The 27,116-nt window shown below is 39.3% G+C and overlaps 2 protein-coding genes and 1 long non-coding RNA gene across 3 annotated transcripts in view; 2 read left to right on the top strand and 1 right to left on the bottom strand.

Annotated features, from left to right (window-relative positions):
- marco (macrophage receptor with collagenous structure) overlaps positions 1-2,495 on the bottom strand; it is a 14,921-nt gene extending 12,426 nt beyond the window's left edge. Inside the window, exon 1 of the mRNA XM_034694648.1 lies at positions 2,284-2,495. Coding sequence (XP_034550539.1) covers positions 2,284-2,392 — 109 coding nt within the window. The 5' untranslated portion in view covers positions 2,393-2,495. The remainder of the gene's footprint in view (positions 1-2,283) is intronic.
- On the top strand, positions 451-2,858 carry LOC117820740. Its single transcript, XR_004632830.1, has 3 exons — positions 451-551; positions 1,154-1,339; positions 2,290-2,858. It is a non-coding gene; the product is annotated as an uncharacterized LOC117820740 (long non-coding RNA).
- Positions 2,859-12,035: 9,177 nt separating this feature from the next.
- Positions 12,036-17,069, top strand: LOC117820495 (homeobox protein engrailed-1-like). Its single transcript, XM_034694284.1, has 3 exons — positions 12,036-12,741; positions 13,662-13,664; positions 15,873-17,069. Exons 1-3 carry the CDS (start codon positions 12,192-12,194, stop codon positions 16,190-16,192), a joined length of 873 nt encoding a protein of 290 aa, XP_034550175.1. The 5' UTR covers positions 12,036-12,191; the 3' UTR covers positions 16,193-17,069.
- Positions 17,070-27,116: the final 10,047 nt, after the last annotated feature.

Raw genomic sequence — 27,116 nt, 5'->3', positions numbered from 1 at the left:
GGGGAGCTGAAGTTCTCTGAGCTGTGAATAAACTAAGAAGGGTCCTGCTATAAAAATAAAGGTTCCAGAGGTCTGAAAAATCCCATCTCCACATGTCAGAGCACGACATCTTCTATAAAATCAAAGTGTCTGCATGCCATCGAGCCGCTCCAGTTTCACATCCTCCTGTCGCTGACGCTGGGTGAATGACTCATGAGGATTTAAATAGAGCCACAGAGGATGGAAGTGACACAGCACTGAACTTTGCTCCACTAAATATTCACAAATACAAACTCCTCAGGTGAGTTTCTGCAGCAACATCACCTAAACGTCTTCAAAGTTTAACGTGCAAACTGAGATTCAAATTTCACTCCTGAATCGGCATGTTTATAGTCAGAAAAATGGTAATAACATAATATGGCCTTTCTGTAATAATGTTGTATTATCTCATCTACACAGAGCTGCTTTCTAGAAACGTCTTCCACCTCTGCATCTGAAACCTGCTGTCTGTCAGCAAACACTGCACTCTGCTGCCACTTAGAGGTCATGGCTGCAGGCTCATTTAATCCCAGGTGGTCTCCCTCAATCTGTTTTCTCATCTTTAAAAAAATAAACATGAAAAAATGTTTTCTTTTGGCAGTGATAGAAAGAAACAATTAATTAAAAAAAAAAAAAAAAAAAACTTCTTTGATGGAAAATAAATATTCAGGATTCCTTATGATAATAAATAATCACATTATGGATTGCTGAGTCAGTGAGCTCTTTAAAATCTCTTCTGTAAACATTCTTTTATCATAGAGCCTTTCCTGATTTTATCTGAATTTTATTGTATTTATTTCATTTTATTTTAACTATCTTAAGAAATATATTTTAAAAGAATTGTATTCCTTCAGAGTTCTTTTAGGGGAATTTTATATATTTTAAAATTTCCTTCTCTTGACTTGTGTCTTTTTATGAACTGCCTGTTTTATTTTGCTGCCCATTTTAAGCACTTTGTAACTTGTTTTTTGAAAACTGCTCTACAAATAAATAATAATTATTATTATCATATGTATTTATTAATACTAAAATACAATTAAAGAAGTCATTTTTTATTATGACAAATGATTCATTGTTTGAGACTGTTTTGTTGTTTTTTGAGTTTTTAAGTTAAAGGTCCTGATAACTTCTTCAGTTTCAAGCAGGGTCGACAGGGGCAGGGGCATTCTTGTGCCGTCTCATTCTGCAACAGTTCCTGCCAGGATGTCCAAAGAGACGACATGAATCTTGAGTTTGTCCTCCAAAGATTTGACAGTAAATGTAGGAAAGACGGAGACGAGCTCAGACTTCAACAAACATCTCTCCAGGACCAACCCAGAAGGTTAATGTTGATACTAAGTTAGACTACTTAGACTGTTGCTTTTGTTAGCCTGCTGTGTTAGAAACTAAAGAGACTCAACAACTGAGTCCAAGAAACATTGATCATTTAAGTCTTCACAATGGGAAACTAGACTCAGACCCGAATTAGCGAGTGGTCAACAATGCAGAGTTATTATCTATTTTAATTTATATTTTTCACACTTCATGTAAAGCGACTTCGAGTACTTAGAAAAGCTCTACAAGTACTATCAATAATTATTATTACAAAAATTATTATTAAAACCCAGGGTAAAAATATCCACTTAAATATGACTGATTGGACAAACTTAGAAGGTAAATATTTTTAAATAAATATATCAACACCATTTATTTGTATATTTATATTTATTTTGTTCTATTTGTTTGTTGTTATTTACACATTTATTATTTATTTCCTGCTAACGTTATTAATATTATTTTGTTATATTCATAATAATAATAATTATTATTATCATTATTATTTTTTTTATTTTACCTTTATTTGTCTTTTCTAGTTTTACAACCTTCCGGGTGTCGGATGGTTCGGGGGATTTTGCAGATAACATTTTTGTGTTTGTACATGAACTTACCTATTCAACAATAAGAATAAATATTTTAAAAGTTATGAAAAATATATATATATTATTCAATATTTGTATCAATTTAACATCGAATATTTAATTAAAAATATATACACAATAATTTATTCTATAAAATGAGTTAAACTGGTAAATATGCGTGATTTGAGTTTTTTTTTTTTTTCAGATTTATTAATTTTTTGAGCTCATGTAGCAGAGGCTGTGTTGAAGCTGTGTGCTAAATAATATTTAGGTATTTAAGTTTACTCTTTTTTTTAAAATCTCATTGACCTGTCTAATTGTCTAAGCTTCTACCTTGAGCCTTTTTTTTATCGCTGTGTTTACTCACCATCAGGCTGGGAGCTGTAGAGATCAGTCCTGCTGAGCGACATGTCAAACAGCGGGTTATTCTGAGTGAACGAGACCCGATCGTTCATATGGTCCACTGCTGTCGCCATGCTTTGCAGAGTCCAGTATCACCTCTACTTCCTGTTCAGGATCTTTTATATCACGCCGAGGCAGGGCATGATGTTTAGAAACTCAATCAGAAACTCTGATTGCAACAGAGCATACGCAGGTCAAAAAAATCACATGGACTTTTATTACAGCGAGGGAGGAACTGTATGAGATTTGTAGCTGAGGCGGCTAAAACCCAGCAGCAGCAGGGCCGTTTGTAGAAAGAGGAAGTTTCCAAAGAGGCTTGCAAAACAGAGAAAATTGTTTCAAATAAAGACGGACTTTTTGTCAGTTGCTGATATTGATTTGTGAAATGATTATGGACATGTTTCATCACAAGGTCTGTTGGTTAAACTTGTGCCAGAGCTACCCCATGTAACAGCCCACAGAGGAGGGAGAGATGCTGTTACTGGGTTTGAGCAATTAGAAGCATTCTACTGTATTCTGTTCCATTCCATTCTGCTTTGATCTGTTTCTGTTCCATTCAATTCTGCTTTGATCTGATCTGTTCCATTCTGCTTTGATGTGTTCTGTTCCATTTCCTTCTGCTTTGATCTGTTCTGTTCCATTTTGCTTTGATGTGTTCTGTTCCATTTCGTTCTATTCAAGAGTTATATCTTTGGACATTTTCACCTTTATTCAATAGGACAGCTAAGAGAGACAGGAAATGTGGGGAGCAGAGAGCGGGGGGAAGAACATGCAGCAAATGGCCCGGGCTCAGAGTCAAACCCTCAACTGCTGTGACGAGGACCACAGCCTCCATATGGGGCGCACACTTAAACCGCTAGGCCAATAGCGCCTCACATTCCATTCTATTTTAACGTTTTTACCCTAGTGTCAACAGGCAGAGGGGAAATGTGCCCGACTCCTTTATGTGGATTGATTTGATATGACGTGATCAGGTTGTTCCTGGTATCAACCTGGTATTCTGCTGATGAGAAATGATCCCCATTGCTATAAGCTTTTTACCAAACAGAATCAAGTATTTAACACAGACGGGTGATAACAGAACTGTGCGATTTTGTTCCCCTGAACATCTCTCTAAAGTGTTTCTAGAATATGATCAGGAGCTTAAATGTGTAAACAAATTTGCATGTTGAAAAAACACATGAACCTCAATCTGCTCTCTTTTCATAGAAAACGGATGTCTCTATCTTTCTCTCTTTCATTTCCGTGTTTGTTTCGTTGCTCATCTTTCCTGCATTACCGTTCTTCTGACCTTGATGAAGGAACTGAAAGTATTACACAGCGCTGACTTTGACTTTTTATTTTGGATTTTCAACTTCAGTTTATTTAGAGTGAACTGATATGAAGATCTGATGATTGAGAGTACTCCAGGAGAGGAAGTAAACAAATGTCACTTTTCCCCGGAGCAGTGATGAAGCTCTAGATGTGCTTTTTAACCCTTCGTGCAATAATCCAGAAATAAAACCACACTTTGTTTCTTTCTTTGGTTGCAGTTCCTTATTAAAGGTCCACCATGAAACATGTGATGGTTATTAATATGTCAGACATGTATTGTATTTAAGAAAAGGCTTGCACATTTATCTCTATAGATTTGTTTAGCTTTGTTTTAATGGGGGTATACCTCAGGGCTCAATGCAAGGTCCTGCTCAGTTTCTCTTTCTTTTCTTTTCTAATCACCTGAAATGTTTTTGTTTATGTTTCTCGGGGCTGTCGAAATATGCTGGGATTAACTAGAGCTGGGCACTCATATCTATTTATCAAAATTATCCCGGTAATTTCTTTAATTAACTTTTAATGTGGACGTTATTTTAAGAATTAGTATCAAAACTTCCTTTGAAGTCATTTTTCTTTAACGTAATCTATTTGTGTTTAAAGTAATTTCACTGATGACACATCTGTGTTATGAAAAGCTGCCCACGGAGAGGAGAGACTTTGTGAAATATGTTATGATTTCTCACCACTAAGGGGCACCAGTGAGCTGCTGACTGACAGTGAAGGTGTTTTGAGTTTACCCACACTGGGTTTGTTTACCTGAGAAACAAAGAAAGATCTGGACCTTTATGGATATAATGTGTTGTATTAAATATTTTACTGGACTTGGATCTTGACGACTCTGTCCGTTGCAGCAGGAGGGGAGTGGGCCGTCTGACTTTAAACAGGTTTAACATTAACTTCCATTAAAGCTGCAGTTGGTAGGATGGGGTAAAAAAAAACTGTTCTTATATGTGTTGTGTTTGGCAAAAATGTCATACACTCATCAACAGCCATCAATAAATGAGGTATTTTGAAGTTATGGTGAGATCTCTGTGTTTTCATATGCCTCTATCCAGCAATCTTAAATTCCACATCGCTCCCGTCAGCTCTGACCAATCAGAACCGATCTCCTAATTGGTCCTCCTACATCGTCCTGATTGAGTGTGCACTACGATCTGTTTGTGGGTGAGGCTTACAGGAGCAGAGAGGGGGGAGAGGGATGTAGTGGAAGGGAAATCTGGTGTGGAGAGGTAGTGTTGACATTCAAAATCTCTCCCTGAACTTATGTTTATTCCAGGACTACCAACAGCAGCTTTAACTGAAAACAGAATCAATGTATTAGGTATATCAAAGTTAATGTCTTTAAGTTACATTTTCAGTCCCTGTGCACACCTCTTGTGTGATGATAATTGTGTACTTAAGCAAATTTTTAAAAAAAGATGATATGGTGCAAAAAGTTAGATTAAGGTAATACCTGTAAATAATTGGTTCACAGTAGGGGGCAGTAGAGGCTCTTTGACACTGTCATAAAACGGAGGGAAGACAACAAAGAAGAAGCAGCTGCTTAATTTACACACAGACACCAGCTGTTTTCAAAACCGCCTACTATACCAGTAGTACGTACTGATTTGGCCAAAATTCAGCATGTAGCATGTGAACAAGAGCAAAACCTGCAGTATGCCAAAACCACCCGGATGTCGTACTGATTCAGGAACATGTCTCAGTCGGCAGCGGACCAGTCCTCCCTCATGTACTGTTTCCCACAATGCACAGCGCTCCTTCCGCTTTTTCATTTTCTTCTTTTTTGACAGGGGGAACTCAGTTTTTAGGTGCTGTGAAAATTATTAAATTCCATATAAACCACTTATTCACTTTTCAAATCATAAGTGATGCTAAAGAAGCAGTTATCTACCTGCTTGGCCGTTGTTTACTTCTACTTTCCGTTTTTTCTGTCTGACCCAGCATACTGCAGAACCTGATCCATTAGAAACAGTCAGACTACAGACTAAATTCAAACACAGTATGTAGTATGCAGTACCTACTGTCTGCTACATACGTAGGTAGTATGTAGCAGGCCATTCAAAAACAGCCACAAACTGAGCAGAGAGATGGAAAGCAGAGGAGAGAGAGATTGCACAAGAAGGAATAAAGTTCAGCAGACTCGAGTAAAGTTACCAGAGTAACTATCCTGGACCCAACTTCTGAATAAAAGCATCGTGTACCAACCAAGCGGCAACCTCCAGTCTTAAAACATGATGCTCATGAGGAAATAACAAAAACTGCAGTTCATGGAGTTTCCACTTGAGGATAGCTGCAAAAGCACAGGAAAACACATACACACCCATTTTTAAAAAAGCTAATATTTACAGCAGAAATAAACATGTTTACAGCCATGTTCAAGCAACAGTTCAGGTCTGACTGGCTTATTTGTTGGCTCATACTGTACGGGCGACCTTTTTTTTTAAAACTCACTACTTTTGAATATATCAGGGTTACAAGTTTGACAATTAGGGGCATTGGCTGACTTGACTAACAGGCAGGTCATCTGAAAGTCATCAATAAGCTTCCTCACTCCTCTCAGAGTGTAACAGCTACACACCTCATGAATGCTGGGGATATTATATGTGATGTTAGTGTAGGATTGAGTCCCAAAGGATATATTTTTAACTTTTAAGTGATAATAATAATAATAATATAATAATAATAATAATAATATAATAATAATACTAATAATAATACAATAATAATAATAATAATCACCCGGGTTTCAAAAGGGCCTTCGCCGACCTTGTCGGTGCTCGGGCCCTAATAATAATAATGATAATAATAATAATAATAAGGCATTTTATTCATATGGCGCTTTTCAAAAACTCAAAGACACTGTACAACTGTTAAAATCAATATAAGCAAGGAACAAATAACACAGATCAAACAAAACAACAGTACAATCACAAATTAAAAGCTAACCTCAAAAAGGTGGGTTTTTAAAAGAGATTTGAAAGCTGAAGGTCAGGGCAGTTTTGGATATGGGAGGGGAGTGAGTTCCAGAGGGTGGGGGCGGCTATGGAGAAGGCTCTGTCCCCCCAGGTTCGGTGCTTGGTTCTGTGAGGTGGAGACAGGAGGTTGGCATGTGAGGAACGCAGGTTACTGGAAGGAGTGTGATGGTGGAGGAGGTCAGTTGAGGTAGGAAGAGGCCTGGTGGTGGAGGTATTGTGGGTGAGGAGGATTTTAAACTGTATGCGGTAGGGTACGGGGAGCCAACAAAGATGTTGGAGGACAGGGGTGATGTGGTCACGGAAGCGGGTGCAGGTGAGGAGGCGGGCAGCAGAGTTCTGAATGTATTGCATTTTATGGAGGACTTTGGATGATGTGCCGTACAGGATGCTATTATAGTAATCCAAACGGGATGTGATGAAAGCCTGCTATTGAAAGAAAGCCTTTCCAGCAAAGAGAGTTGCACAATTTTATCTAACATGAGTTGAAATACATTGTTTGGGATTTTTGTGCATGGTTCTGTTTAGTATTTAGCTGCATGTTTTTTGTTTCCTAATAAAATAATAAATCCCCCAAAACATCCTTATTGAGCTGCTTTTTGTAGGCTGTGGTTTATAGATGATTACTCTGAGCATGAACAGTGTGTGTATCATCTGTGTGAATGAATGTTTGATTTTACAGGCGTTACCCTGAATGGCCGCTAGATGTCTCTCTCCTCTAAGTTGTGCTCAGTGGAGCAGATGTTTCAGAGGATGTGGTGTGGAGAGCACTTTTGGGGAATAACAGGAATAAAACAGTCTCATTTCAGCTGAGGGCCTTTCTCTGTCTCCTCTCTGCTGCTGTCATAATAAAATACTTTTATTTAGTTATTTTAAAAACTGGATTTATTTTAACTTTGATGACAAATAATTTGAAACTGTTGAAGTTGTTCATTTTATTTCGTCAAATGCATTCTCAAATTTTCTTTCTTAAGATTATTTCTGTTCTGTCTGTGATTTAAAAAAAAGGGTTGATGCTATTTTTGGTCTGAAATGTGTGCCAGATTAAATCACAATTAAGAAACACTTCCTATCTAACTCGGCTCACCTGTGCTGGTTTCATGTGCGCTGTCTCTCCTCAGGTAAGCTCCTCCATGGTCGCCATGTTCACATACTCCGACCTGCAGCTCCTCTGTCTCTGCTCGACTCTCTCTGTGTTATTAAACCTCACAGCTCCTCCTGCAGAAGCTCAACTCTTACATCTATACTTTTATTGTATGGTTTATTTTTTAACTTAAGGTCTTTAAATATTTGCACAGTGCTGAAACACTGCGCTTTCGCAGCTGTGAGGGTCATCATTCTCTTCAACGCAAGATAGTTAGTATTCATGCAGATGAATAAGCTCAATGCTTTTTCTATATGCTAATTTAATTTCAATTGATTCAAACTAAATAAAGGATATTTACGAAGAGTCAGCACCGATACAGCTCTGTGGGAAAGGTGAGGATAAATACTTTTATTATAATACATTATTTCTTCCTAGAAATAAAAATATAGTTTCGTCATTTTGTCACATCAATAAGAAAAGTGTTTTATAAGGTGTATTATTTTATTGTGTGTAAATAACTTTACAGAAGGTGAATCTGTTTCTGTATCCTTTAAAATAAATGTCAAAGAGCTCCCTTCCCCCCGACAGCACTGAGACTTCAGATTAAACCCTCGGTGTTTAGTCAGTGATGTCGGGCCCCTGTACCTTTATGTCTTAAACCCTGCAGAGCCACGAGGACCTGAGAGGATGCAGAGATTAAAACTCTTTGCTGTGTTGCATGAAGGTAAACCTCTTAGGCCTGAAAACGTGAGCGTGTGGATTTCTTTCTCGGATTTGTCTTCATGCATTTGTTGTTTTTCCTGCTTCTTCCCCCTCAGCCTGAATCCTCATCTCGGATAGAAACAGAAGATTTGATTTTGTGTGTGTAAGTGTGTGTAGAGGTGTGTGATCCCGGCAGCAGCAGCAGGTCTGTCTGTCTGACTTTACAAAAACGTTATTAAAGGTGACACGAGCCGGGGAGAAGCTGCAGCTTTCGGTTGAACCGCGCGTCGTTTTGTTTGATCTGTGGAGCTTATATAGAGCAGTCCTGCAGGCTCCACATCAACTGTAAGACCATAAATATCATGTAGGCAAACAGAACTGTTATTAAACCGTTTAACCGATGAAAAATATTCAAATAAAAACAACAAAAGAGTCAGAGATAGCTGCTGGACTGTAATTATCGCGTAATTACCATTACAGTTTTTTTCGACTGCAAAAACATTCAAACATTACACTCAAGCAGCAAAACATCGGCCCAGATTTGCACCACTATAAGCACAATGTCAGCCTCACACTTTTTGCAAAACAGTAAACACACTTGTATACATTAGACACAGAAGTATATCATGATGTCACTTCCTGGCAAATTCTAAAGCACTGACTGTCAAATTACCACAACCATGAGCCGATTGGTAAAACACAGCAATCAGGTGCGCAAACACATGAGTGCTTAATTGTAGACACACCAATCAGGTTTAAGCACTATAAAAATGCAGCAAGTGAGTTCACCTGCAACTGGATACAGTATTTTATGTTTGTCTGATATTTGCTGAGCTTACAGTGTTATGCACACTGCTGTAGTAGCATGACAACTGGGACATGTTTTGTTGTGATTCTCCATGTTGACTGATTTGGGTTTATAGATATAAATAAATGATATGTTCATCAGTCTACAGTATTGGTCTTGTGTAGTGTTTGGTGAATTGTATATTTGCACTTTCTCTACTTCACTTACAGCACTCTGATCAGTGAGAAGTAGAACTGCTAAGTGTCTTAGGTTAGCATCAGCAGTGTGACTGGTTCAAACAGAGTTACAGTTTTTTTTTGATTGTTTAAACACGATTTCGAAAACAGGGCCAATTTTGTCAAAACACAACAAGCAATTCACACAACCACACACATAAGCAGCAGAACACCTCAGATCCTTTGCAAAATGGAACACTCTTGTAAAAACGATACACTAATTTATCAAAACTATATTTTGTTACCATATGAAACATACACATTTCATATGACTTAACTCTGTTTGAACCATTTAAACACTCCTGCTAACCTAAATCACTTTTAGCAATTCTACTTCTCAGTGATAAGAGTACTGTAAGTGAAGTACACAGAGAAAGTGCAAATATACAATACATTCACCAAACACTATACAAGACCAATGCTGCTCTTTATACACCCAAATCAGTCAACATGTCAACATGGATAATCACAACAAAACATGTCCCAGTTTTCATGCTACTACTACAGCAGTGTGCATAACCCTGTAAGCTCAGCAAATATCACACAGACATGAAATACTGTATCCAGTTGCAGGTGAACTCACCTGCTGCGTTTTATAGTGCTTAACCCTGATTGGTGTGTCTACAATTAAGCAATCATGTGTTTGAGCACCTGATGGCTGTGTTTAACCAATTGGCTCATACGTAGGTGTGTCAATGTGACAGTTAGTGCTTTGGAATTTGCCAGGAAGTGACATCATTATATATTTCTATGTCTAATGTATAAAAGTGTGTTTAGTGTTTTTGAAAATCACTGTGTATTTCTTTGCAAAAAGACATTGTGCTTTAAGTGGTGCAAATTTGGGCCGATGTTTTGCTTCTTGAGTGTAGGTTTTGTTAATTGTGTAATACTTTTGAATTTAGTGTTTATCAGTCGAAAAAAATTGTAAGTCTATGAAAGTGTGTTTCAGATGGTAACAAACTATGGTTGGATAAATTAGTGTATCGTTTTTACAAGAGTGTTCATTTTGCAAGGATCTGAGGGTTCTGCTACTTGTGTGTGTGGTTGTGTGAATTGTGTGTAGTGTTTTGACGAAATGGGCCCGTTTTCAAAATCGTGTTTAAGCAATCGAAAAAAACTGTTAAATGGCGCAGGAAACCTCAGTTCATTAAGGAAACATAGAGATCCTTTCAATATAATATATGAAGTGAAGTCAGGTACATTTTTTATCTCTATGGCACCAAATCACCAAATTAAAATCCCCTTTATTTGAATCATTCCTGCGGGAGAAGCACTCATTAATTAATTATAGAAGCATCACAGCGACTCTCAAAAACATTTCAGGTCTTTATATCCAAAGAATAAAAACTGGAATGTCTCATAATGTTTTTTAAATGTTGGAGTTTTTACTCTATAAAGCAGCACAGGTGTTGCTCAGGTCTTGGCGCGCGCGGGCCTCCAGATTCCCGTCAGAAAACAAATCAAACAAAAGCTCTAAAATGGATGAAGTTGTTCCATCACACACCTCTCTTTTATCCTCGAGTCTCTTTTCTATTAACACCTCTGAGAAAGCTCCTCTGCCTGCACGCGCACGTCTCTCATGTTGCATTTATTATCCTATCGGGCCTCTCTGCGCGCGGCTGTGATGGAGTGTTTGGCGCGCGGACAGTGACAGAGCCTTTGAGCAGCTTTTTCTCGCGCAGCCAGGTGATGAAACGTCCGGCCGATCAGGCGGAATGTGGAGTAATTAAAACCTAAATTATCCTCGGCAGCTTCTCCCTGTCCCTCACACACTGATAACAGCTCTTACGCAGCTCGGCCTGGGAGACCAATGAGAGGCTGACAATGGAGGCGGGTGCACCTCAGAGGGAAGGGGGGGCAGAGATGGAGGGGGGGGGAAGCAGAGCTGGAGAAGGGGGGCAGAGGTAGAAGCATGTGAAGATGTGCAGGGTGTTTTGGTCTAACATTTGAAATCATGGAGGATGTTTGAGCCAAATTAAGGAAAATAAATCAGATTCATGAGAGAGTTTGGATCCAGGAGGAGTCAGCTGGAGGTAGACTTCTAGGAATCTAAATCTTGTTCTGGTCCCACATAGCCGGTCCACAAGATCCAGAGACCAGCAAATACACTCCACCCAGACATCCTCGCGGATAATGTGCGTGTGTGTGTGTGTGTGTGCGTGTGTGTGTGTGTGTGTGTGTGTGTGTGTGTGTGTGTGTGTGTGTGTGTGTGTGTGTGTGTGTGCCTCAGCTGTATAAGATGTAACAGATACACGGTAACAAGGCAGAGCGCGCTCGGAGCAGTGATAATCTCTTGTTTGGTTTCTGTGTGACGCCGCTCGCTGCTCCTCGGCTCCCCTTTTGGCTCAGAGACGCCTGACATTATTGGACGTCGTCACCCCATGTCCAAAGTGTCCCGGCCGCTGATTGGCCCGCTGCGCTTTAGATGTTATTCATGCGCCTCCGGTTGGAGTTTGTGTGAGTGTGGTGAGTGCGCGTGGTAATGTGATGTGAGGACTTTGTGAAGATCCGACTGTCATACAGCGGTGAAAAGCTCGAGCTGTGTGAGAACGACGCGCAAAAGCAGCCATAACAGTTTTGTAGTCAGTCAGCGACCATGACGCGCCGGAGCGCCTTTACGCAGGCAGAGTGTCAACCAAATAATTACAGCAAGTAGCCACATTCTGGAGAGAAATCACCATGTGTTAGTGCTTCCTCGTGGCATTTTTTGGATACAAACGCAGGCCGACAAAGTGGATTGAGAGCGCACGAGCCACGTTCTTCAGAGCAGCAGCGATGGAGGAGCAGCGGGACCCGAACAGCTCGGACAGCAGCGAGGCAGAGAGCGTCTCCCCGGCCCCCAGCCTGCCCTCTCCGCCCATCCTGCCGCTGCAGGTCGCGCAGCAGGCCCACAGAACCACCAACTTCTTCATCGACAACATCCTGCGGCCGGACTTCGGCTGTAAGAAGGAGCTCGGCCTCGGCTCGCGGGAGAGGGCGCACAGCTCCGGCCGGGAGCGCGTGCATCCGGCGGTCAGCAGGCCGAGCCTCCCCGGGACTCCTTGCCAGGACTCAAACTGCAGCACCGACAGCTCCTCCTCCTCCGCCTCCTCCACCTCACTGACGAGTCCCAAAAAGAGCGGCGGCGGAGGAGCGGCAGCTGCCGCCGGCTCCACCGGGAGCGGCGGAGTGAAAGCCGAGGAGAGGACGGGCGGCGGGGCCGTGGAGAACACTTCCTCCTCGTTGGTGGTTCTGAACGGCTCCGCCGCTCCAACACCGGAAAGCCAGCCGCTGCTGTGGCCCGCCTGGGTCTACTGCACCCGGTACTCGGACAGGCCCTCATCTGGTAAGGCAAGAGTTTCAGGAAGAACCCTGACAGCTGAGAGCACGCCCGTGTGTTTATACCGGGGGATTATTTCCACACAAACCTGCTGCTTTAAAGTCATGAACACTTTAATAATCTGTTTAATTTAGCTTCAAACAGTAAGATGATTTGAAAGGAAGCAGAGCAAATAGCGTTTTACAAAACCACAGCTGAGCCAGTTTTATTAATGTATAACCTTTAAAAAAAATAATGTTAATCTTTATTCTGCTGTCAAACACGAGGATTTAAATCTGCTCATATTAAATTACAATAATACAATATGTAAAATATATGTGGATGTGTTTACCTTTATTTAGAGTCTGAGTCATTTTAATTTAAAAAGAAGTTTCGTGTTTCAGTCAAATATTACATAAAAAATTTAATTTAATTCACTACACAGCTTTAAACTGAAATGAATTATATGAATCATTTATTTAGATTTAACTCTGAACATTCAAAGACAACAGCTAACCGCGTTTATAAAGACTAGTTATTAAAACTAAATGTATCAGCAATTATTAAACAGCGACAGAAACTGAGGAGCATTTAGAATTTAAACTTCAACAAATAAAACAACAAAATAATAAGAAACACTAACCTGAGCTTTACGCATTCTGCTATTTTCAGTCGTTTTATTTTTTACATTTTTAATTTAACTTTTTTAAATGAGAAGTTTCTTAATAAAAAATACTGATGACCAAAACCTATATTAGATCATTATTATGCATTTAAAATAATACCTTCACTAAAAACACATGCACCTGAGAGAGAGAGAGAGAGAGAGAGAGATGGAGAGAGAGGAGAGAGAGAGAGAGAGAGAGAGAGAGTGTGTGTGTGTGTGTGTGTGTGTGTGTGTGTGTGTGTGTGTGTGTGTGTGTGTGTGTGTGTGTTATTGTGAGCAGCAGGTTGATCAGCTGTCTGAATAACTTTACTCTGTCAGTAACTTTCAGCAGCTGCTTGTTGATGCTGCGGAATTATGAACGTGCACCGTGTTTGTGTACACTTGTGTGTGTGTACCTGTATAAAGGTGTCCTCTGTTATAGTTTAATGTTAACGTAACAGTGTGTGTGTGTGTGTGTGTGTGTGTGTGTGTGTGTGTGTGTGTGTGTGTGTGTGTGTGTGTGTGTGTGTGTGTGTGTGTGTAACGTGAAAGGTGTAACGTCCTGTATACCGGATTTGAGCTCGTGGCGATCTGATCCACTGAGGGACTAAAGGTAAATAAGGGCTCCACGCGCTCAGGAGACATTTTGAATCCATTAGGTGTGTGTTTGATTTGGCTCTCACTTCACAGAAACACAAATATGTGAAACACACAAAGAGCCTCCCCGCTGGCAGCTCCTCATCAGAACACGGATTTTATTCAGAGGAGGAGACCTGACGACATGATGCGCTTTAAGACCACATTAACGGGTTTATTATGCGTCTTATTTTGAAACGTTTCCGGTAATCCCGTGCAGTCTAAATGAGACGTTTCTGACATTTTTCTCACTAAAACAAATCCTAAAATATTTGAAATTATTATCACCACTTTAGAAAATCTATCCTGTAAAAATCCAGACCTGATAATCTCCAACATATGGAATATTTCGGCGTCTAATGCGTAAAATTGATCGTCTTATCTTCACCTTTTATTACCTATCTGTTTTGTTTAACCACACAATCAGTACCGTGTTGTTTCATAATGTTTTAAATCTGTTATGAAGCGTTATAACTACGAGTCTCTGAGGGGTTCTGATTTATTTCTGCTGTCAGAAGTTAAAGATAAATAAACTAAATAAGAGACACGATTCTGTGAGAATATTTTCATAGGAACTAAAAAAAAAAAGTGTGACCAACTAAATAAACAAATAGTAGGCTAACAAATTAAAAAAAAACTTATAATAGAAATGTGTACATAAAATAAACTACTACTTTGTCGTATTTAGGCCTAATTAATTATTATGTAATGCTGGAAAGGTTTCCTCTAAAGATGCGAAGCCTCCTTTATTTTCTTTATTATAATTTGTGTTTTATTTTAATTTATCAATCAGAGGCCACATGACGATTAAGATCACGTGACCGAAAGCTAGAAAAAAAGGGTAATATGTATTAATTTGTGTGGTTAATGTCTGTGGTTGTGTGTGTGTGTGACATCTGTTTAAAGACTCGTATATGTGAACGCTGTTATGATAAAGGCATCTATCACCGCTACACAGGCTGCTTTAACTTTAATATTTATTATTATAGCCCTAATTACGAACACTGTGTACACTCTGCTCTCTGTGTCTCTTTTGTGTTCAGGTTATTTTTATTTGTGTAAAAACACTCGTTCAGAAAATTGCTATTTAAATAAAACAATATAGTCCCTCTATTATTATTATTATTATTATTATTATTATTATTATTATTAATTATTGTCATTATTATTATCATGTGAGGCTGCAGCGGAAGTTGTATTTTTATCCGACACGTTAAAACAGCAGCTTTATAGTTAATAGGCTATTATTTACGTGATATTATAATATTTGCTTACATGATGTTAAAATATATACAACATTAAATAGATACTGTAATAGTTGTAATGCAAATTCCCCCCATGTGTTTATGAAGAGGGAAGTGCGTATGTATGTGTGTGTGTGTGTGTGGTGTGTGTGTGTATGTATATATATATATATATGTGTGTGTGTGTGTGTGTGTGTGTGTGTGTGTATATATATATGTGTGTGTGTGTGTGTGTGTGTGTGTGTGTGTGTGTGTGTGTGTGTGTGTGTGTGTGTGTGCGTGTGTGTGTGAGTGTGTGTGCGTGTGGATAAAAGCGTGTGTCTGGATCTGATTAGTGTCTTTAAGTTTCAGTTTATGATCAAATCAATTAATCGACTTTATTTAACGTGCTGAGAGGTCCCAAACATGTGCGTCCTAATTAACAAAACATGAAAGTAATGTAAACAATAAAATCTAATAACAAACATATGTTTAATGCAATAACACATTTAGGAATTGAGTAACAACATTGGGGTTTTTAAATGTTATTTTCTTTATTGTCCTCGACTAGCATAGTAATCGGTTGATCGGTTTTTGGTCGGTGAGCGCTGAATATTCATATTTCCGCTCTCGTGTCTTCGTCCTTACTGCAGGCCCAAGGACCCGGAAACTGAAAAAGTCGAAAAGCGGCAAAGAGGACAAGCGGCCGCGCACCGCCTTCACCGCGGAGCAGCTGCAGCGGCTGAAGACGGAGTTCCAGGTGAACCGGTACATCACGGAGCAACGGAGACAGTCTCTGGCCCAGGAACTGAACCTGAACGAGTCCCAGATCAAGATCTGGTTCCAGAACAAGCGCGCCAAGATCAAGAAGGCCAGCGGCTTCAAGAACGGACTGGCGCTGCAGCTGATGGCGCAGGGACTGTACAACCATTCCACCACCACCATCCAGGAGGACAAGGAGGACAGCGACTGAGGAGGAGGAGGAGGAGGAGGAGGAGGCTCGGGGACTGACGCGTGCTCCTCCTCCATACACTCTGTACTATGTAAATATATGATATCTAATTTAATGATGAGGAGGGGAGGGGGAGCTGAGCGGATCTCCTCTTCCTCACCTCCTCACCTCCTCCTCCTCCTCCTCTCTGCAGCAGACAGACAGACTGAGACTGAAGCTGCCGACACAAACCAAAGATCTCCTCGGGAAACAGAGCCTGACACTTTCTCAAACTTTAAAGACTGAAAAAGAAACATCCCTCATTATCTTCTTCATTTCTGTGTCTGTGAGCTGAGAGTGAAACGGACCCCCTCTCCCTCCTCTTCCTCCTCCTCCTCTTCCTCCCGCAGCCAGCAGCTGATGTTCTGGCACTTTCTCTTTCCTGCAGCTCGTGTATCTGTGGTTCCAGCAGCGTCCAAACACGACGCGAGCAGCCACAAGCTCCATCACACTTTGAGTTTTTATTCTCCTTTGGACCAACATGACTTCTGAGAACTGTTGTAATCCTGCTGCTTGTTTCACACTGACTCCACACACGCTGAACCAAGTGCCAAAACCCGAACAAACACACACACTACCTGCAGGGAGACAGAGCAGGAGCATTAAGGCATCTGATGGGGTGTAATTTAATTTTAAAAGCACTTATAAGAATCGTTTTTGCAGAATGCAGAAAATTTAGATGCCAGATATTTTAATTTGACATTTTAGTATAATCATAAATTAAATAAATGAATAGCTTTACTATTTTCCCGTGATGGACTGAATGTTTTAGAACAAAACCTCACAAAAAAGGCAGAGCTAAATGACGGAAATTAATAGATTTGATGCTTCGATAATTAAAGCTTCAGATATTATTATAGACTCTATTCTAAGTCTCCATGTTTGGTAGGTTAATATAAGAGTAGTAAAATATACTACATTCTTTTTTTCTACAAATTATTTTTTAATCCCGTTAACTTCACTTTTATTTTCATGATTAACTGTTAAATTTAATTGATTGTCGATTGTCGAAAACGTGAATCCAAATTGTGGCGTCTAGAAGTCGTTATATTTCATTAATATAGGAATATTGACAACACTTAACAAAAAGAAACAGAGAAATTAAACTTTATGTATGAGAGGCTGAAGAACAGCGTGAGATAATTTGTATTTTAAAAAACACGTTTTAATTAATTTTTTAGTTGTATTCAAATTGTGGTAACAATTAATCGATTAATTGTTTCGGCTCTAATTCGGATTAAATGTGATTTTTTAAACTAACGTTTCTTGAAGTGATCAATCTTTGTGAGCCACGCACGGGCTGCAGATTTCGGCTGTTTTTTTAAGTCTTCCTTCGCGTCCTCATCTCTCCTATAATGTTTCTGCAGTGTCTCCCTCTGAATCAGACTCATCAGGATTACTACAGTTCTTACCGAGGTCCCAGATATACAGACGTGCTATCTGTAAAAACACCACGCAGTGGGTGTGTGTGTGTGTGTGTGTGTGTGTGTGTGTGTGTGTGTGTGTGTGTGTGTGTGTGTGTGTGAGAGAGAGAGAGAGAGAGAGAGTGTGTGTGTGTGTGTGTGTGTGTGTGTGTGTGTGTGTGTGTGTGTGTGTGTGTGTGTGGCTCTCTGTGCGTTGATGCTCTTATTTCAGCAGGTAAAGCTGCAGACTCATCAGACTCTCTGAGATATATGTTAGAGGAGCGCGATGGGTGATGGGAGGATGAGGAAGGGTGAGGAGAAGGGGGGAGGGTTATATAATGTACATTTAAACCATGTTTCCAAATAAACACTTTTATATCAGAAAAAGAAAAACAGCAGACACACTGAGCCGTTTCTTTCTGCTGCTGGCTGATGAAGAACATCCCATGAAGGTGTGTGTGCCCGCGCGCGTGTGTGTGTGTGCGCGTGTGTGTGTGTGTGTGTTTGAGGAGGGGTCGCAGCTCATTGGTTCACGTGAGTGGGACATTTGGATCCATATTCATAAGTGTTCTTTGGGATAAAAAGGAGGAGAATTTACGCTGCGCCGCTATCAGCGCTGTTCAAAGCGTTACAGAGCATGAAATTACCTCTCCGTCTCTGTGACACACACACGCGCGCGCGCGCGCACACACACAGGTGATGCTGTGGCTGCAGGTGTGTGTGTGTGTGTGTGTGTGTGTGTGTGTGTGTGTGTGTGTGTGTGTGTGTTTGTTTGTGAGGTTCAGACAAACAGCGGGACAAAGGCCGCGGTGGGCCTACAAAATGACGTCATAATCGGGTAAAAGCTACACCCAGTGGCCCCGGAATTACTCCCTTATAACAAACAATATTATGTATTTGTATAAACATTTAAAAAACGAACAGGTACATACATCTCACTAATTATTTCATCCTGATTGTGTCCGTTTAATACAGCATTGGATGCGTTTCACCGCAAATGCCAATTGAAATATTATTTATAACCGGATTATTGAGGAAAATCATTTCAGAAAGTATTTATTCTAATGTTACAAAATGCATAAATTCAGATGATATTTAAATCTACCTTTGACTCTTTATTTTTTACATGCATTGCAGAGAAATTTGAGTTAATTTGAAACTTTTGGATTAGAGAAACTAAATTATTCAGCAATTCTCCTTATTTAAGATAAAAATAACAAGAAATAAATGTGGAAAATATCTTAATTTACAAAAGTTAATGTTTAACACAAACCTTAAAAATACATCAGGTGCTTAAATTGTGTCCAACCTTAAATTTATTGTCAAATGTAGAGTTTTCTGTCCTTTAATTCAAAGATAGATAGATAGATAGATAGATAGATAGATAGATAGATAGATAGATAGATAGATAGATAGATAGATAGATAGATAGATAGATAGATGGGGATGTAGCTGTGTAATTATTTGAGTCTAAATTACTTATCGAGCTCTCCTCTTCCTGATGAAACCCTGTTATTTCCTGCAGCCTGCAGCTCATCTGTCATCTGCAGCTTCACACTCTGCTGATAGGAAGAGTTTGTCTCCTTTATAACCGCTGTGGAGCCTGTCCAAAGAAAGAATTACCCTCCTCCTCCTCTTCCTCCTCCTCCTCCTCTTTCTCCTGCTCTTAAAAAGAAAGAAAGGAGGAGAAGGAGCAAACAGAGGGTTGGGGGGAAGCTGAGATCAATTTGTCAGATTCAGAGGTAAATGTTGTGACAGGCTGACGGGATCTCTGCCTCTACCTGTTCTCTTCTTCTTCTGCTTCTTCTTCTTCTGTGGATGTGCAGGGAAGACAGGAAGCCACTGTAATGATCCAGAAAACACACACACACACACACACACACACACACACACACACACACACACACACACACACACACACAGAGAGAGAGAGAGAGAGAGAGAGAGGTGAGGTTATAATGTATTCACACGCTTCACTCCTGTGTTTCTGCATAATTGCATCATGAAAGCAGAGTGTGTGAAATCACAGAGAGCCATGCAAATTTCTCAACAATTAGACACATTAACATTTCCCTTCCAATTACACACGACTCTGTATGTAGATACGTGTGTGTGTGTGTGTGTGTGTGTGTGTGTGTGTGTGTGTGTGTGTGTGTGTGTGTGTGTGTGTGTGTGTGTGTGTCCACCCTGCATGGTCCACCCTGCGGCTACAGAGCAGCTTTAATTTAGATGCAAATGAAGGTAATAAACAGCGAGGCAGCACAGTCACTGCAGCTGATCTACACTGTCAGCATGTACAGTAAGGAGCTCTGTGACAGAGAGATGCGCAGGATCAGAGTCGTGTGCCTTAGTTGTGTTTTTTATCCTTTTATTACCTAAAAAATATAATTCAAGCACAACTTTTTTAAATTTGTTCTCCCTAAATCACAAAAACATGCTTACAGGTGTTTTAAAATCATCCTGCATATGCTGAGAGATGTGCACTTTTTGTAATCCCTCACCTTTTTCTTGATGTGGTCCCACATTTCCTTCACATCAGTGATTTCTCCCACACTTTTAATTTGTGCATCTTATAAATACCAATGATCTGATGTCTCCCTCGTCCGCCCTCGAGCCTCTTTTATTTTAAAAAGATGAAATTCTTCATCAAATCCACAAACGGCTCAGCATGATGATCAAATTAGTCTTTACTAATTATGCAAATTAAGCCCTGCTATCCTTACGTAAGTGTAATCTGTGTTTTTATTTAACATCAGGATGTTATTTTGTAAAACTCATCATGTTTTGAGGAGAGAAAAGTCTAGATTTTTCGATGATTTTTGTTACAATGATCGATCTGTGATGCTAATAATATCTGTTGCATCTGATCAGAAACTCTAATCTTAATATTTCTTCTCCTGCAGAAATAACTCTTGCACTCTTTTGTTTTGATGCTTCATCTCAAATTAACTTCCACAAATAATTCCAGAAATTATTGTCAGTGTTTCTTCAAGTTAAAGCTCTGTGGCTCAGGAAAATATAAAAACTCAAAGTTTAAAAGACATCAAATGTAACATAACTCAAGTTTACAAAGTGCTTAGCAACAAACAGACAAAAGCAGCATGGAAAGATAAAAAGATAGAAATAAAAACAGGAGGAGAACTGTGAGAGTGACTGAATACATTCAAGAACAACAAACACAGACTCAGCCAAACATTCAGAGATCACAGGTGGAAGATTGTCTAAAAGCAACATTTAAAAAGAGCATGCACTGTTATTATTTTTGTATTTAAATTGAAAGGTTGCTGCATATTTATCGAACACAGGAGTGAATTCAAAAAAGTATGAATGTATGAAAGAAAGATGACAACGGGCTCTAACTTGAATATTTCAATTTATTAATCCTTCAAACAGTGACCTTCTTCCCTCAGTAGTTTTATGTTTCTTTGCAGAGTAAATGCATGATCGTGTTCAACACAGAGAGTCAGCTGTTTCCTTCATTTGTGCAGAAAATCTTAAATTCTATCTGAGGTACAAATGTAAAAAAAATAACAACTCAAACAGAACTTAAATCAGCTCACAGAAACTCTGATGCACGCTGCACACTGAGACATGATTCTGTCTCTACTCTCATCCTGCAAGAAATCACTCATGCATCCTTTAGTCCACAGCAACACTCTCACACACATGCATGAGACAATCAACTACAAAAACACAGATGTATAAGCTGTACATGTACGCAGACTTCTGTTGCACTGCACACACTCACACACACACATGGAGGCTGACGGTGGTGGGTGGTGCAGACTCAGACTCCACATGCGTCCCTCCGTCCTGCAGCCTGTCAACAAGTGAGCCGAGAGGCCAACGGAGCAGTTGTGGCACAAATGTCTGCCGCTGTTTTATCACGGCTCAGTAACAAGAGTGGCATTGAGATGTACAGGCCTCCCACACTGCTGCTGCTGCACTGTGTGTGTGTGTGTGTGTGTGTGTGTGTGTGTGTGTGTTTGTGTGTGTGTGTGTGTGTGTGTGTGTGTGTGTGTGTGTGTGTGTGTGTGTGTGTGTGTGTGTGTGTGTGTGTGTGTGTAAATCATATAAGGATGATCTGGTTTTATATGTGTGAGTCTGAACCTCTCTCTCTGTCGATGCTTCTTCTACAATCTTTGCAGACGCTCATTTTGAAAGCAGTGAAATGTTTGATTATCAGTTTTGTTTGGTCGATCATTTAGGCATGAGAGTTTCTTCTTCAGAGGTTTTTTAATGTGCAGAAAATCGCCCACATGTAAAGGCAGTTACGGCCTCATTCGACCGATATCTCAGACTTTATCAGCTCCAAAGATCCTCACTGCTTGAACCTGGATGTGGAGGGCGCTCTGGTGTTTTTGGGGTATTAATCTCCCCCTGCACAGTCTCTGTTTCCTCCCAGAGTGACCATGCAAAAAGGATTATCTCATCCTCAAAGATTCAAGGAGCACCGGTTTGATTCTGCAGGGATCAAACAGGCGATCAGACGGCTACTCCTCTCTGTCGGTGTGTCGCCATTTTGATTCAAGCTCCAGCAGCAGGTAGGTCAGCAGCATGTTACATGTTGGTGTTTGTGGAGCTGCTGTAGTCGCAAACTACCGAATAAATCAGACTGTAGCTTGGAAGAGAGTGTAGATAACTGTCTTCAAAAAATCATGAAATTATGCAAAACTGCACGTTTTAAAAGAGGTGCATCATTTTTAATACATCCTACAAGCCTATACCCTGACATTGGGACATTTCTTACAGCTTATATTTCACTTGGTTGATCCTTTTGTACTCATTTGTGGACATTTGTTAAACTCAGAATAAAAAATACATAAAACCTCTTCAACGTAAACATTGAAACTTGTTTTCTTTATACTGAAAATTACTCACAGATTGACGTGCAGTATGAACAATGACGCTGAAGCTTTGGGGTCCCTCTAATGAGAGTGTTAGAGCTTTATTATTGGTCCAAAGGTTATTATAGGTCGTGCAGAGTTAGTGTTAAAGTAAACAAACACAGATCAGGAGAGAACAAACACTTTGTAGTCAAATGTGTGATGATAACTTTTTGGTTTGTTACACCTTAACATGATTTAGTCACGCAAAAACAAACAAAAGGCACAGTAAGGGATTTTTCACTGGTGTTGAAATAGTCTTGATGTCGTCCTGATGCCTCTTCATGATCTACAGAGTAAAATGAGATCATCAGAGATCAGATTTGTTCCTTTTTATTCTGGGTTAGGGTTACGGATACTGGAGCAGGATTATCAAACTGAAGTACGTTTTCTGTCGAAGTTTCAGACAGAGAAACTCTACAACCAGGGCTCAGCTAGCTGAATAATCTAAACAGCTACAGTATGAATAGTATTTAATGTTTACGCCAGCGTTTAAATGCTTAACGGCTCTTTGAGGACTAAAGAGTTAAACCATGTGCATGTTGACATTATTCAGACATTTATTGGGACACCGGAGCTCACAGCATGACACCGGGGCTGTGACGGTAACGTTAAACCGGTACGTCTGCACACCTTTTTTAAGCTAGCTAATCGTAATAAATCAGAGTTTACAACAGTTAGCCATTTACAGTTAATAATCTGAGGTAGCTACAGATTAACACATGACCTCATCACTGAGAAGATCTGTGCTCATTAATTTGAGACACATCTTTATCACAGGGGGTAAACCCAGAAAAACAGTATCGATTTCATCCAGAGGGGGCGCCAGAATCAACAACATGAAAACTCCTTACAGTACCTTTAAAGTCAAAATCATCTAACTCATACATGACGACAGGGACAAAGTAAATAACACTGCTAATCAGTGGATAACATAGCTCTTGCAGGTGACACGTCTGTGCTGGTTTTAAAGATCCAGTAAGGAACTTTTGAATGTTTTGATTCTTCCGATTGATGTTGTTTTAATCATGTGTTTAAAATATTCTCTGATTTAGTCTTATCCTCATTTCTGTGCTGATTCTCTCTCTCCTAAATATCGCTCTCTCAGCTTCTGTGATTTGGTACCTCACTGACATCAGTCTGATTAGCTTCAACTGTAGCTTAGCTCAAAATCAAAGTACTTCATGATGTTTTAATTCCGTTTGACATAAAGTGCAGATTATTTTAGACTTGTAGACTGAGACGTCTAGTTGTTGTTTAAAGCGGAATGCAGCTGTGTTGTTATTTTCCTTCACAGCAGCAGGAAGCAAGAAGACATTGCGGTAGCTAAACTACGGTGTGCTAAAAAGGAAAAAAAAACTTGCATTAAGAAAAGTTATACATAAATACCGTAAATTAACCCCAATGCTAATGTCCTCGTCTGACACAGAAACTTTAATTCTTATATTTTATACTTTTTATGCATACAAAACTCGAGTGAACTCTGATGTGAGGGGAACAAAATAAAATCACAAAGCTTTAAGATTAGTTGTTCTGAGTTGTATTATTTCCGACACACTCAAGACTTAGGGGAAATAATGTCAATTAGCATCAATGCTGAACAAAAATAATAACTTTATAGATTCCTCTGGTCTAGTTTATCCTGCAGAAAGTCCAAAAAGTTCCAGTCTGAAGATGATACAAAAAAAAATTCTGGAGATGTTTCTACAATCTTTAATTACATGCTGCTCAAACTTCAGAACATCCCACATTTCAAAATAAAACGCTTCAGTCTGAATGTGGGAGTCTGAAAAACACCCAAACACACCAGCAGCGTTTTATTTGTTTTCCGAGCAGCGCCGTAAAACTGTCCGATGTAAAAGGTTAAAGAAGTAATAAAAGTGACAGCGCTGACATTTCCCAAATCATCTGTTTGCAATCGACGTCACAAACACTGTACGACTGTGTGCAGCAGGACAATGCACGGAGGGAGAGACCACACAGCTGGAGAATATTACGCACAAAATTAACTCTGTGTAATAAAAATCATATTTTCAAAACTCTGACACTTTTAGAAAGAGTGACAAACGTGTTTTCTTTGCAGGATTTTGGGCCAAATGTGAAAAAAAAGAGTTGAGTGTTTGGATTATCTCACCCAGGAATAATGGGAATGCATCAAAGTTTAATCAGCTATTGCAAATCTATGTTAAGTGTCAGCATCAGGATTGAGTTTACGGCAAAACAGGGCTGCAAAAATCAAGATGTTTTGATGCAAAAAGAAAATCAACGATCAAAGAAGCTAGTAAAACTGCAGAGGATGTTTGCAGACTTATTTATTAAAGTGCAATTAAAGGGATGTTCAGTAACATGCAAACATCATCAAATTTCTCAGTACAGAATAAGAGTTCCAGTGAAATTAAATTTGAAGTGAAAGCATCAAATACCAGAGTCCATAAACCTGCCCTGCTTCTGTTATTATGTATATGAGTGTTAATGATGATATGCGTCCTCGTACAGATGATTCTCAGCGTTGCCGTGAAGCCGCTCTGCTGTCTCATGCTCTCCATAAATCTGTATAAATATGTATGAGTGGTTGGGCGAGGATCTCAGCACTGCCTGGCTCTGCAGACATTTATAGAGGTGTCAGAGGGAGATAATCGAGGCGAGCCCGCTCCTCCGTATGAAATGAAAATACTGCTACAGGAGTGTGTGTGTGTGTGTGTGTGTGTGTGTGTGTGTGTGTGTGTGTGTGTGTGTGTGTGTGTTTGTGTGTGTGTGTGTGTGTGTGTGTGTGTGTGTGGTGTGTGTGTGTGTGTGTGTGTGTGTGCAGCTCCTGTGTGTGATAATAGACTCACACCGGGCTGTAATATTCAATCTTATCATTTGTTGCTGATAAAAGCTAGCACAGTGTTTACAGTGAAGCAGAGATGGACAGCTGCAGTTATTAAAGAGCAGAAGAAGAACAGAGTCAGTGTTCACATGAAGCTTTTTATTGGAGGCATGAAAGAGAACATATTCATACACAGATCACAGACTCTATCGCCTTGGATCTACACAGAGGTATGCTTTATTCCAGGAGTGAGAGTCTGCTCTGTTAATGAACGCATGCATATTAAAAATCAAAATAAATTTACTAATTTATTTACTTACAAACAACTAAAAAAAATGAATTTATTTCATCAGCTTCTGATTTAATAAAATATTAAATCTGAAAACAATACAATGAAATTGAAGGTACACTATGTAACTTTAATTAACAATGTAAGGCAGAATCTAGAATGAAGTATTTGAAGGTGCAGTGTGTAGTATTTAAAGGTGCAGTTTTTAGTATTTAAAGGTGCAGTGTGTAGTATTTAAAGGTGCAGTGTGTAGTATTTAAAGGTGCAGTTTTTAGTACTTAAAGGTGCAGTGTGTAGTATTTAAAGGTGCAGTTTTTAGTATTTAAAGGTGCAGTGTGTAGTATTTAAGGGAAGTGTCTAGTATTTGAAGGTGCAGTGTGTAGTATTTAAAGGTGCAGTTTGTAGTATTTAAAGGTGCAGTGTGTAGCATTTAAAGGTACAGTGTGTAGTATTTAAAGGTACAGTGTGCAGTATTTAAAGGTGCAGTGTCTAGCACTTAAAGGTACAGTGTGTAGTATTTAAAGGTACAGTGTGCAATATTAAAGGTGCAGTGTGTAGTATTTAAAGGTGTAGTGCGTAGTATTTAAAGGTGCAGTGTGTAGTATTAAAAGGTACAGTGTGTAGTATTTAAAGGTTCAGTGTGTAGTATTAAAAGGTACAGTGTGTAGTATTAAAGGTGCAGTGTGTAGAATTAAGGGTGCAGTGTTTTATATTTAAAGGTGCAGTTTGTAGTATTTAAAGGTGCAGTGTGTAGTATTCAAAGGTGCAGTGTGTAGTATTTAAAGGTGCAGTGTGTAGTATTTAAAGGTGCAATGTGTAGAATTTAAGGGTGCAGTGTTTTATATTTAAAGGTGCAGTTTGTAGTATTTAAAGGTGCAGTGTGTAGTATTCAAAGGTGCAGTGTCTAGTATTTAAAGGTACTGTGTGTAGTATTAAAGGTGCAGTGTGTAGAATTTAAAGGTACAATTTGTAGTATTTAAAGGTGCAGTGTGTAGTTTTTAAAGGTACAGTGTGCAAAAATTATAGGTGCAGTGTGTAGTATTTAAAGGTACAGTGTGTAGTATTTAAAGGTACAGTGTGCAATATTTAAAGGTGCAGTGCGTAGTATTTAAAGGTGCAGTGTGAAGTATTTAAAGGTGCAGTGTGCAATATTTAAATGTGCAAGGTGTAGTATTTAAATTGCAGTATGCAGTATTTAAAGGTGCAGTGTATAGATTTTAAAGGTGTAGTGCGTAGTATTTTAAGGTACAGTGTATAGTATTTACAACTGCAGTGTGTAGTATTTAAAGTTACAGTGTCTAGTATTTAAATGTACAGTGTGCAATATTTAAAGGTGCAGTGTGTAGTATTTAAATTTGCAGTGTGTAGTATTTAAAGGTGCAGTGTGTAGTATTTAAAGGTACAGCGTATTTAAAGGTACAGTGTGTAGTATTTAAATGTACAGTGTGCAATATTTAAAGGTGCAGTGTGTAGTATTTAAATTTGCATTGTGTAGTATTTAAAGGTACAGTGTACAGAT

The sequence above is a fragment of the Notolabrus celidotus genome, chromosome 10 (genome assembly GCF_009762535.1).
Source record: "Notolabrus celidotus isolate fNotCel1 chromosome 10, fNotCel1.pri, whole genome shotgun sequence".
Classification (NCBI taxonomy): Eukaryota; Metazoa; Chordata; class Actinopteri; order Labriformes; family Labridae; genus Notolabrus; species Notolabrus celidotus.
This window is presented reverse-complemented; position numbering and strand designations above follow the sequence as displayed.